At 37.0% G+C, this 13,708-nt stretch overlaps 1 protein-coding gene across 2 annotated transcripts; it reads right to left on the bottom strand.

Annotated features, from left to right (window-relative positions):
• Window positions 1–1,780: 1,780 nt before the first annotated feature.
• Window positions 1,781–13,008, bottom strand: VDAC2 (voltage-dependent anion channel 2). 2 transcript variants are annotated; one of them, XM_009868976.1, is made up of 10 exons: window positions 12,993–13,008; window positions 12,511–12,528; window positions 10,289–10,360; window positions 9,206–9,255; window positions 6,785–6,937; window positions 6,644–6,696; window positions 5,968–6,195; window positions 4,658–4,808; window positions 3,707–3,764; window positions 1,781–2,852 (listed from the first exon to the last, which is right to left on the bottom strand). In XM_009868976.1, exons 1-10 carry the CDS (start codon window positions 13,006–13,008, stop codon window positions 2,761–2,763), a joined length of 891 nt encoding a protein of 296 aa, XP_009867278.1. In that variant the 3' UTR covers window positions 1,781–2,760. The 2 variants fall into 2 exon arrangements, with proteins under 2 accessions (XP_009867278.1, XP_009867279.1); XM_009868977.1 differs by lacking the exons at window positions 12,511–12,528; window positions 12,993–13,008 and having other exon boundaries at window positions 10,289–10,401.
• Window positions 13,009–13,708: the final 700 nt, after the last annotated feature.

The raw sequence follows: 13,708 nt of genomic DNA, 5'->3' as shown, positions 1-13,708 counted from the left end.
CAGTGCTACAGTTCAGACAAACAAGATGCACAGCCATACTCGGGCCACCAGTTATCTGAAGTGTTTTACTTTATTCAGAATGACACCTGAGGAAAGGCTGGCTAGCACTGAAAGTTGTCATTAAGGCCTTTTACACGTTCTAACAAAATGGAGCTATTTAAACCACCAACATTCCTTACCACAAAACTCAAATTACACCACCAGCTTCTGTAACACACTTGGAAAAAAGTTTGAAAGCCGTTTTTGTAAGTCTTACTTGAGAGATGTCAAGAAATAGACACTGAACTTCCTTGTCATGCTCAAAGTAGTGATTTATGACAGAATATTTTAGGAAAACTCACATTTTTCACAGTTGTCTTAACTACTGCACAGCCCTTTTATTTTTCCAGTTGTCTATCAGCATAATAACAAGTGAAACTACCTAAGGTATAAAGGCTAAGGACTAGTAAAGTGATGTACATAAAAACAGAGTAAAATAAGTACGTTCAAGCTTTCCATCACTAATTTTGTACAGATTTCTTAAGAGATCCTCTGCAATATTTGATTTCACTTGCCTGTTTTGTGACCTCAGGGAAAAACACACCACAAAAAAACAAACCTGGACAAAAAACCACCACAAAAATATTTTTTTTTTTTTAAAAAAAAAAAGCATCGGACTACTATACCCCTATCAAAAGCTTCCAAAAATTGAGAAACATGAGTGTTGCAGTCATGCTGGCTTAAGAATGCAAACAAGATATCGTTTATAAAAGAAAGAGTTCTTTATTTGCCCAGTGTTACAGCTGGACCACACATACAGCTTTTTTGGGGTTTAGTGGTTTGGTGGTTGTTTTTTTCAGAAGCAACCTGGACACACTTTGTGAGGCACCAAAGACAGTTACATCAAAAAGAGAACCTGTACCAAAATTCCCATGACTGGCCACAAGATCTGTAGCTTTAAGTGGTCTGGCACATAAAAATGCTTCAAACTAAAATACAGCTTACAAATATTAATATGTAATGAGTAGCGAATTGCACTTTACATGCTTCTTCCATCACCAAGTGGTAGCAGTGCTCCTCAGAAAAGGGCATTTAGTGACAACAGCAAAGGTTCTCCAAAGCTGAAGTGCTGCCAAACCTTCTCTCTTGTCATGTAACAAAACTAGTGAAATGCACTAGCAAGTCTGCTCCAAGAGCCTCAGTTGGAAGCTGAAGCTCTACTTCATCTTCTGCACAGGCGTCTCAGCTATTCCACAGCTAAAGCCTAAAGGCAGGCAGTTTACAACTGAGTACTTAACTCGAGAATCTCAGTATGAGGTGACAGAATAAGACCTGGAGCAAACCCCCAGGACTTTTATGGGGGTTAAGACTAATCCAGCATGAACTAAGCACAGCTTGCAAACCAAAGATAAAGCTTCCTGATCATAAGCTAGCCACCTGCCCTGTAAAGGAACTGCTGTGAACTACAGCCTGCAAGACTTTAAGTACCAAGATACATTTCTCAGCTGTAAGAAACTGTAACAAGTTAGGCTGGAGGCACTTCCTGAACTCAGTAAGTCTCCATTCTTAAATGCAAACACTGTAACTACACATATTTAAGACATCCCACATTAAAAGCATTTACAGCTAGTTACGTTTGACCTTAAGGGATTGTTAAATTCACAGACCAAATTCACACTTAACTCTACTCTGGAAAAACACGAGAGTCTTCCCATTCTTCTGCATGTTTCTGGATTAAAGGTACATCTGCCAAGATTTATTAGTCAAAGGGAAAGCAAAATCGGATGCATTTTCCTCTGTCTCCATTTAAAATTAAGCCTTTATTTCAGTCATTTTAAGCAGAAACCTCTCACAGCGGTTGGGATAAGCAGGCTGTTATACCATTACACTGTTACATTCAGTTGCAGAGATACATCTCACTTCATACAAACATAAGCAAAAGGTGTGTTTGTGGTGAAGTTTTTCACCCCCTTGGGCAAAAGCATCAAGGAGCAGTTCTTGAACGTCTCGGTGTGCCAAGTACATCACTCTGCACTCTTTGCATCAGGAGACCAACCAGTAATGCAGTAAATCTTGCACGTGGAACACAGGGTGAATTAAACTGTTGTGTTGTGACAAATCTTACCTGACAGCAAAGCACATTCAACTTGCTTGAGGAATCCAACTGTTCAGTGAAAACCATCTATATTCAGTGTTGTCACGGCGGAGGTCCTTAATTGCACAAAGGTATAGAGCACTACTTCTTGGATTATTTTAAGTTAAAAGTTAAAACTTAGCTTAGCACTACCCTCATATCTTAACTCTTAAAATATCTGAGGCACAAGTATGTGTGTGTACTTGTTTTATTGACAATTTGTCTTGGGATACCAAATGTATTTCTAGGTCAGGTGATTTAACAAAACTGTTGACCTCATTTCAAAACATCCACTGAGCCATTTTTCATTCAATGGCATTATTGAATGTTAAAAGGAACATAAAAACAAACATGCACACAATTGTACAGTTTTCATAAATGTCTATTTCATTATTCGTGGGTAGCGCATTAAACAGTTAAATACATTTAAATAATGGTTTCAGTGACTGCACTAATGCAGAATTTTAACTAGATGGGTAACCAATTTAACTAGAAACCAGCTAACAAGTAACTGTCTAAGTACTTCAAATACAGCTCTTGTTCTAGGTCATCCTTCTTGGGGAAAAAAGCCTGCTGGTCACATTGGAAATACATTTTAAGGCCAAATTCTTCTGATATCCCTTCTCTGCAGCTGTTTCTTCACTTTTTTAAGCCTCCAATTCCAAGCCAAGACCAAGTTTATGGCCACCAGCATTGATGCTCTTTCCATCTATCAGGGCAGACAGTGTAAGCTTGACACCTGTAAGATTTTTAAAGAGCACGTTTACAACATACAATCAGAGGCTTTCATGCAACTCAACCTCCATCATTACCAGCCCCACTTGTAGCTCTTTTTCTATTTCATTACTTCCCTCTGAAGATTTCTACAGAAGAATCCATTTGCCCATGAAATCTATTGAAAGCTAGTCATGTGAATCAAGCTAGATGCTTTTTGTAAATACTGTGTTATAAATCAGATGTACAAGTCTCTAATTAGTAAGTACACAAAAGCTCTCCCTTTCTACATTAAAGCATGCAAAGGAGGAAGAAAATTACACACAGAAAGGCAGAAATTTGTACTAAGGAAGGGATAGAATCACATTACAACACTTACTGGTTTTCAAGTAAGGAACTAACCAATGGCAGCACAGCATTAACAGGTGCTTTCACATTTAGGCAGAACAAGTTAAGTGTGGAGGTTTGGTTTTTTACTAAATAGGAAGAGCCGGAAGTGTTTTCTTTTGACAACTAATTGTGATTTCACAACCTTTTATCATTCAATATAGTATGACTAGAAAAAGTAATGCAAAAAAATAAAATAAAAAAAGAAGACTGCTTGCACAGCCTCAAGTTAAGCTATCAAACACAGTCCAGTTCTCTCCTACACAAATCAGTGAGGAATATGATGTAGAAATACCATTAGATACAACGGAATTTATCTTGTTCAGATAAGGTTTGATGTACAACACGAGATACTGTAAAAGGCCTACTTTGTCTTCAAGACAAAATTATTCTAAAGAAGCAAAATAGTTGCCTATAAATGCATAGATGTCAAAAATTTTCTTTGTGATGCCTAAGATACGTATGTCACATAATTCATGTGATAACCCTTACCTGGCCTCAGGGTCTGGGTGTAACCCACCCCAACTAGACTAGAATTATTCACTTTTGCCTGAAAAGAAAAAAGCCAAGAAAAAAAACAATTGAAATGTTGTAATTGAATGGTTCTTTGTTATCATTCAGAAGCTAGAATAACCATGGCAATAACACCACTATCAACCAGATTTTACTTGCTCTTTCAGTATCTCTGTGCTTACTGGATTCTCTCTTCCCAGCTACACCCTTGCCTCTCAACTTGCAGCTGAAGTAACATTTTTAAGAGCAGACAGGATGTAAGGGCAGTGAGAACTGTTGCTGGACTGTAGTCCGGCAGGTGAACTTCCCCCCTCTCCCCTTTTCAGAAGGCCACAGCAATTTAACACCAGTCTCCCCAAAGACACTTCGGAAAAACCCTTCATGTTCATATTATTAGAAAAGAATTCGTATCTTGTAGGCCCAATTGGTCAAGCAGTATTTCATAGTATCATCATAAATAATATGTGCAAAATGATTTATCTCACTTTGCATCACTTTCTCTATAGGATGATCCCAACAATCCAGGTTCAATTCTACCTTCCTAATATAGAGAAAACTTTCCCATACGTGGTCTTTTTAACCAGTATCATCAGAGTTCTTACCATGACAATGTTGACAGAGCAACCCCAAAATTAGTTTTAAAAAAAGAATCTTTACAGAACTGGATGTGAAGAGTTCTCAATTTTTTTTTTTAAATACATAAAGTCCTCCAGAGTAGCATGACATTCAACAGTCAAATTCTAAAAGAGGCTTTGCTGCAAGCAACATTACAGAATCTAAATACTGCTGGTTTAATTACAACTGCCGGGATTGTAACCTCTACAAGACTTCCTGACCTACCACCTTATTTTGTACTAGTAACACACAGATTTGCAGAAACCGAAAATACACTATACACTTAGCATAATCCTTTTGGTTAGAGCCACTTACAGAAATAGAAGCAGTGGAATCCAACTTGTACTTAGCCGCAATGCCAAAGCGGGTGCTGTTGCTACCTGCTGTCCAAGCCAGGTTTACAGCAGTTTCAAGATTGTCGCTCACTTTCTGGTAAATTGACCCACCAAATTCTGAACCATCATTGCTGCACAAATTAAGAAAAAAGTTAGTTAACATAATCCCAACATTTTTTTTAAGCTACTTCAATTTTTTATTCAAATTAGAATTCCAAAAATTTGATTTGTTTCACATTTTTCAACAGAATAGGACATGGAATAAAGCCTTCAGGGCAAAATTAAACTGCAATAACGCAAAAGAATTTTTTTTTAAAAAATAAAGATATTTCAGAATGCTGCAGCTAATTTTCACACTAATGCTGAATTAAGTACTTGAATGTAATTCCAGATCATATCCTTACAAAAACTAACACGCATTCTGAATTCTAATATCACTGAATACATATGATATACCTAAAGAATTAGATCGTTTTTTTAATTTGTCATGGGGTCTGACTGAAGTAGAACTCTTATAACTCAGACCACAAAGTGCTTTGTAACTTCCTCACATACCCCTCAGCTTCCATAAACTCAGACATACACAATCTCTATCCTCCCCTTTCAAAAGAACAAATTTCTACCTCAAAAATCAGATTATTTCCTAATTAAATGCACTAGAACAACAATTCCTATTAACTTAGATTGAAAGCATCATGTTTTTCAGTAGGTTTTGATTATTTAAGATCTAAAGAACATTTAAATCTAAAGGTAGCAAGTCTAAAAAAAACTTGATAAACAAGATGTCTTACACTTGTTTAGTTACACTCCAAGTTTTTCATATACTTTTTATCCTAGACAGGCAAGAAAATGAACCTACTGAAAAAGTCCAAAAGCAAAGCTCTAGTCTTGCTCCAGAAACTATCAGCCTACTTAAAGAGTGCAAAGTTAATTATTACCTTTAACAAATCTACTGCCCTTATAGTCAGATACAACTCCATGTAACGGGAAAGCTGGAAAAAGCATTGTGTAACTGAACTCACACACTTCCGATTTGGAGGTACTTCAGTATTTAGTAAGCTGTAGCACCTATTACGCTGTGCAAACAAACCAGGAGTAGGTACTGTTTTGAAAGATATACAAACTAACACTTTATTTACTCAGAGCTTCCTACTGAAGTACTCAACAGCCTTGCAAGCACCTCTTGGTATTTCAAGCACCTCTTGGTATTTCAAGCATTTGTATTCCGACTAGAAGGGAAGGTAGAGAAAGCCACCTTTTGCAAATCCGGATACAGTCTTCAGTACTTACACGTTAGTGTGCAGTTGGAAGTCTCCAGTCTTGTAACCCACAGAGAAGTTATTTCTTGTCAATTTTGATTTGGCACTATCAAAAGTCATCTGATAACCAGCAAGCCAGCCTTCATAACCGAAAACAGCTGAACCATGGATTGCAGGTCCAGCAAAATCGAAGTCAACATCACAACCTAGGTTTAGGCATTCACGTTTATAAGCTGACTTAATTTTACCACTTTTCTTTCTGAAACAGAGAAACAGTAATTTTAAGACACGGCTTGATCTTCCTCGAGAAACTGCCAAATTTGAGTCACGTAACAATGCATCTGAACACCATGCACATGCATGCTCTAGACTGGACCAAAGCAGAGCCAGCCCATCATGAAAGCACAGGGCTACCGCAAATAGGCATTTTGCAATGAATGTAAAAGCTTTTTTGTGCTTCCCGCAATCTTTTAAGTATTTCTATCCCAGAAAATAAGCAAAGCAGAATGTTGCAAAATGTCCAATATTTAGCCTGTAGAGTAAGACGTGATGCTAAAGAGCAGAGGCCTTTAGCACTGGGATTTGCTAATTTGGATCAATAGCAAACCATGCAAGCACACCCATCAATACAACACACGGGATGAACATTTACAGACCATGGGTGTTGTTACTGCCCTAAGTAAGGCTAAATGCTTAACAATTCTTACCCTGTATTTGGTGAAAAAGTCGTATCAAATGTCAACTTCAAGCCTTTGGCAATCTAATTGAAGGGGAAGAAGATAAGATAAAGCTCTAAATTCAGTTCTGTTATTTGGGTAAAACAAATAAATACTCTTCTAATCTATTACCTGATCTTCAATTGCAATTTCTGTTCCCAGAGTGTTATCTGTGTTCCATTTTTCTGTGAAAGTCAGACCATACTCAGCCCACTTGTATTTGGTCTCCAAGCTCCCATTCACTTTTCCAGTGTCTGTGTTCGATGAACCAGATGTTGTGAATTCCTAAAAAAAGACAGTGCCTGTCTTATACAGAAGATACACTTGATCCTGAAAGCGTTACACAGTGCCAAAAGACTTTTCTTCAGCAAACACCAAGATCCTGCTATTCTACACAAGTTCAACATCAGGCAACTTAGGGAGAAAGGAGGGGAAATGACACAGGCAAGAACTAGATGATTCATGTCCACACGTAAAGGCCTCCCTCCACTCCCCGTCTGAACTGCCATGTTTCTGCCATATTACAAAATGTACACGTTTGCAACATAATTCAGAAGACAGTAGTTACTGTAAGTATTCTCCTCAAAAGCAGGAGCAAGCTCTTGAAATGTAACGTTAAGTCTGATGCTCCTAATGAACAAACTAAAAATCAAACCAAGGCCCAAGAACGCTTAAGGCACATAATGCAACTGCAGTAAGATTCCTGAAGGATCGCAGACGTATTTTCATTATTACAGCCAACCACCTCCAAAGATAAATTATTCACAATGGTAAAATGTCATAGAATACCATCATTTTTCAAACTGGGGGTGAGGTGGGTGGCGGTCTGCTTTTCTGTTTGAGAATTTTGCTGCTTTTTAAGAGAGTTCTCAGTCTAACCAACGCAACAGCCTTTCACACAAGCCATAGTCACACGTGTTTTTACTGACATCTATAAAATTCCTATTTCCCTGATACTGTGGTTTAATGACACACAAGAGGAACATTCCTGTTCGAACTGCAAGCTAAGGAAATAGTCCAATTTTATGCGGCTGGTAGAGTCTTATTTGTAATCCTCAAAAGTATGTAGAAGTTACCAATACCATATCTCCTTATTAAACTACTAGTACCTGATGTCTCTTCACTATCTGGATTCTCACAAGGAAGAGAATAATTTCTGTGTAGCATTATTCAGAAACTAAAAGCAATACCTAGTAGAAGTGGTAGTCTGGTTTGCAAACATATGTTAAGGAGCTCTTCCACTGAAATATTCTTGTCCTTTTGATTTAAAAAGTTTTATTATTTCACCTTTTTGAAATATATAAATCAAAGTTATGATTTCTGACTTCCTCCATGCACAGTATTATTTTAAAATCGGCTTCTCACACTCACCTCCCTTAGAAGGAAACATGGATTTGAAATGACTAGTCCTTAAGCATTCATATTCTCACAACAAAAGACCTACTGCACATCACAAGCCTGCCTAAGAGTGTTCTTTAATAGCTCCCGATCTCATTTAACCACTGCCAAGATATTTACTTGTATTATGTCAGTGAATCACTAAACCATCCACACAGCTGCATAATTCTAGTACGTTGCGTTTCGCAGCAAGTGACAGGGACTACACAAGTTCAAGTCCAAATACCTTCAGCTTTAACTGCTTGCTTTGTGCTATCCTACTGCACAGGGTATATGTGACTGCAACCACTGTGGTCATGGTTTCAGGAGCAGCAAATTATTACATTATCTCTCACTGGTGCTTTAAAACATCTGCAGTACATACATGCCAACACTTCATCCTCCTGGGAAGGATGGTTTATAATTGATAAGGGTTTCAGACGAGGGCTTAGGTTTTTCAGAAGTTTTACCCGTATTACTGGTAGTCCTCAAAAGAAACAAGTTAAAATAAGAACTACATCTATAACAGGGCTCTTGCAAACTGTTCTTCAGTTGGGATAGAGACTTTTAGAAAAAATCCCACAGCATATAACCTACATACCTTGCTTCTAACAGCCAGTTACACTGTGAAAGTTTCCAACTATGCAAACTAAAAAATCTACCTTCACATCTTGCAAAATCTCCTCTAGAAATAGACAGCAGTTACAAGAGGCACTGCTTGCATGGAACATTACTGCCACACTTGAATAGCTTTAAATAGGAGCCAAAGATTCAATATGCTACTTCCCTGCCAACTACTTTGTAGAAGTATCAAGGTGACAGAAGTTTCCTCCAAATACAAACAGCATCAAAAGGTACTCTAGAACTAAGTTGTGTACTATGATTTGCATATTAATATACTTTAAAAAAATGTGTCAGCTATTTGCTCACCTTCAGACATAAGACCAGGGACAACTAACACACCTTTTTATTCCAGAAAGGTTACCAAAGAGTACGATAATCCTTCTACACTCAGAATCAATAAAGTCAGATCTTTAGCGGCATCTGAAATTATTTTACACCAAATATTTATCATTCATATAGCTTCTAAATTACTTAACAGCAGCACCTGGAAGGTGTCCTTTACCAGTAAATATCCAGAAAAAAGAAAAATTAATAAAGGGTATTTAAACTCACCACTCCGCTTGCAGATTTTGTTTTCACATCCAGTTTCACCAGCCCAAAACCTTAACAAACAGAAGTCAAAGTTACACCAGTAAACTAAGACCACACACATTTTCTAAGAAGCTTCCAAGCAGTCTCAGCAGTGTGCCATGTATATACATATATAAAAACAACCATAGACTGACTTCAGTAACGCTCAAGTTTTAGATGTCATGGCAGGTAGAGGAGGCCATTCTAGAACAAGCGAGGAATTCTGTCATCACAACAAAGAAAGTGGGGAGTAGCCTCTCAGTTGTACATTGTACACTTAACTAGCAAATGATGACTTCCAAGAGTAAATTCAACGACAGACAAAATGCATTCTTTTCTGTTCCTGGGATGGCACTGGCTTTGTAGTCAATGACATTTGAAAAGATATCCCAACACATAAAATTAATCTCACGGCACCAAGAAGAAATATCTCAAAGGAAAAACAAACTAACAAAAAAACAAAGTGAAAAAACCAACACTAAAAGCCAAGTCACTGGGAAACGTGTGGCCACTGGAACTGTAATATAAGTAGATTTTATGGGAATGTCACTTTACATGGTTACTCTTAGAGCTGAGCAACAATCTTGATGAGAAAGTCCCCAAATGCATTCCCAAAAACCACAATGAAACAGCAGAATTTAACTATGTAACTGCCCGGTATTAAAGCATTTTTAAAATGTTGACGGATTCTTTATCCCAACTGCTATTCCTCTTTCTATTCAAACAAAGGTTACAATGGTATATAACATATTATAATAACTTTCTATATCAACAAATGTAGTGGCACAGAATGGTAAACACAGCGTACTCCTGAATTACACTGCACTTGATGTTTACATTCTTTTATACTTGTATACCTCTGACATTTGTGTGGCTAAAGCAGTCAGATTTAACAGACTTCACATCAAAACAGCCTCCAATTATCTACTAGCTGATGGCAATGATGTAAAAACAACACACCTTCCCCCTCATTAGAGACACAGGCATTCAATTTTACATCCAGACTTAAAAAGACAGTTCGTAACCTCACCACAAATACCATTTTATAGAAGGTACTATTCTTACCATATCCTTTATTGAAGATATCTCTGGCAGATTTGCCAAGGTCTACATATGATGGAGGAATCGCCATTGGAGCTGAAAGGTAACAGGGTAATTAACAGTGAGCCTTTTACCATCACACACACACAAAAAAACCCAACAAAACCCACAATCATAACTCCTTCAATATATTCTTTTTGGCAGGGTCATATATGAAGGTAGCTAATAGACAGATGGCTCCAGCAATTGCAGTATTCTGTCAAACACCTACAGATTTTCAGTGATGGTCACTGTGAACACTGAATGTTTTCCTGGCTTAGGTAATCTGCTGGTAAAAAAATTTCACACATCTTTCATTACCAGAAATCAACTATAGAATTCACATTCCCAGAGCTGGCAGTTACCACCAAAAACCAGGAAACTGGAAATCTGAAAAACTATAATACAGAAAGTTAGTTCCTGAAGTTCCACTAAGTCAAATTTGACAGAGTCTTACAAAAACCACTTGAAAGGACCTATAAGGTTTTATTATCAAAATGTAAAGAGTACATATCTGGCTTGCAACACCACTTGCCTTATATTTTAATTATTAAACATACAATTTAAAAAGGAATGTCTAAAGCTATTAACATGCGATCAATCTGATGAAGTTCCCCCCAACCCAACATACAAGAATTCAAGTTTGGGGGGGTTGTCTTGTTAGTTTAAAACAAACTAGTAGGAATGCTGTGTCGGTAAGAAAAGCCTTTTCAGAAAAGCTTTCTCAGAAAGGGAGCCTCTAGCAATCTCACTGTTAAAGAATCTGTCATTCAAGACTAGCTACAACCCAGCCCTCTGCCTCCCCAGCCAGAGGGATAGATAGCCCCTTCCCCCAAGGTCTCACCAGGGCCTATACCGTTCTCCCCGTGCAGATACACTCTACCTGTACCTTCCTCTGGTGACTCTTTTCCTACCATTTCAATAGCAAAAGGCCAGGGTTACAGAGGCACCGTATTTTTAAGTTTTAAAATACAGAAAACAGAGCACATTTCAAAAAAGAATTAATAACTCCCTCTCTGCCGTGAAAAAGAAGAAAAAGAAAAAAAGGGGCAGGGGGAAACAATGAAATTAACTAGACAAGCACTATAAAAAGGCTAAACAGAAGCAAACAAAAATCTCTTATCTTTTCAAACGATTGGTCGGTCATATTTGCTTTGTGGAGAAAGTCAGATTAACATAATTGACTGTTTACCTCGTTCTTGTGTGAGTTTTTAAATAAATGGACAAATACCTTCAGAACTTCAAAAACAAGAAGGGCACTACTCTCACACATTAACAGTCAACTGAAAGCAGAAGACATTACTTGAATTTTTGCATAGTACTTTTAACCAATGTTTGAATGTTTTATTATCTTCTGCAGATCTCCATGAGACCGTAAGTGTATTCAATAATACAGAATCAAGGCAAGGTTGTGTTGTGTTTTTTTCTCTCAAGAACATTTCTTTCTATCTTTTCATGGCCTTACCTATATAAAGGGAAAACTTCCTGGAACATTCCTTTCAGAAAAATTTCCTTTAGGACACTATTCCACTAAACAGACTTTTGTTTCAGAATAGCACCCACATAAAAATAAAAAATTGAAAACCCACCACCTAATTACACCTGCAATATACAACCCAATTGTATGAACTGCTACTTTGATTTAAAAAAAAAAAAACAACATATTTTACTAAGCATTGGTAAGGTACAAGATTGTTTCTTATCTTTCTACAATTTCTAATAGTTTGCCAGGGTATTTTATTCCACCTTTCTAAGCCATAAAAGCATAACTTCAGCCTCCTCTGAGCATAAACATTTACATTCAGTTTAATTAAATAAACAAAAAATAAAATATAGAAAGCTCTTTACCTAGTAAGGAGTTCTAAACTCTATAAATAGGTCATTATAGCAAAACATCCATTGCTTGTTTGAGAAAACAGAACAAGTCCGTTTCCCATAAAGTAAATTATCTCTTAAAGACATGAAAATGACTTTGAGCATTTGAAACTTAAAAAGGGTTAGCCCAAGTTCAAGTATATAAATAAATAACACAAATCTTGAGGAGATAAAAAAATCCCAAACAATTATAGCAGAACAGATACTAAGCCTGGTGATAGGACATTAAATGGTTCCTATTATTTGTTCAATAAAAAGAAGGTGATAGACCAAGATATGAGAATGTGTGGGAACACTATTCTTTCTCCTCTAAATTTCTGCTGTACAGCAACTGTACAATTTATTAGCACCTTAAAATAATTTAGAGGTTAGCTATGTATTTTTCCTTTAATGAACAGGTAGGTCTCACTTTTAACTAGCATCTTCAGAAGATTAATTATCCCTAGAGTTTTAAACAGCCTTTAGCACAGACATGTTTTTGCAGTATAAACAAACGAGCTTTTTCTTTTGTTTTCAGTGTTTCCAATCTGACTAGACAACCATTACAGACAAGAGATTTACGCTAAGCAGTAATGTCCTGGGAAGTGAACAAACTGGTATCTGCCTCTGAAGTCAAGGCTAAAGTAAAAATGATGCTGCTATTTTATCTGACCTAGTTAAGCATCCTTCCCATTGCAAGGAAACCAACCAGTATTTGTCAGACATTCCACCCTACACACAGCTATAAGTCTTGTAATAAAAAGTTAAAGCAGAATAAAACTGCCACACTGCTGTTCTAATCCTACATAAAGAGAGATAGTCAAGGACAGAAAACGAAACCAAGAGTTCATTTGGGGTATACTGAATATCTGATAAGCCAGTGCCATCAGAATGCTCATTAAATTAAAAGAACGCCACCCCCCCAAAAAAATGAATAAATCATTGCTGTGATTTCCAGCACTGGCATTGTTAGCTAGGTTTGCAAATTCTTATTACCAGAATCTTCTTCAGCCCTATTTTGAAGTGGCTTGCACTTAAAAACTACTAATTAGAAGTGACTAAAATATAAGTACCACTTAACAAGAGATTTGTTGTGAAAGCAACTATTATATAATCTTATTCCGCATTTCAAAAACACAGAATCTACTTGGATCAAGTGGGAGCTCCACCCTGATCTTTGTTTCACGCCACCCTAAAAAAAAACCCAAAAGTTTGATCAATCTGTTACTCAAGAGCCAAAAACATGCCTTCTTCTTCTTTAACAAGAAAAAAAAAAATCACCCCAAGAACAGAAAAATGTCTTGTTATCACAATTATTACATCACTGCTTTCCTTCGAGGTAATTTTCCAAAACTCTCTCAAATCCTACAATTAAAGGAATGACAAGGACTTCTACACGGATTTCTAACAATCTTAACAGTTCAGGATATTGAGTATCAGGCTAGAGGCTAGACCAGGCTATAATAAAAGCGCTAACTACTCGAGCAATTAAAAAAAAAAAAAAAGGCAATAACTACATTGAAACAGCATCCCAGCAGCATAAACAGCAAC

The sequence above is a fragment of the Apaloderma vittatum genome, unplaced genomic scaffold (assembly GCF_000703405.1).
Source record: "Apaloderma vittatum isolate BGI_N311 unplaced genomic scaffold, ASM70340v1 scaffold41624, whole genome shotgun sequence".
Taxonomy (NCBI): domain Eukaryota; kingdom Metazoa; phylum Chordata; class Aves; order Trogoniformes; family Trogonidae; genus Apaloderma; species Apaloderma vittatum.
The sequence above is the reverse complement of the archived record's forward strand: the minus strand, read 5'-3'. Positions and strand labels throughout refer to the sequence as shown.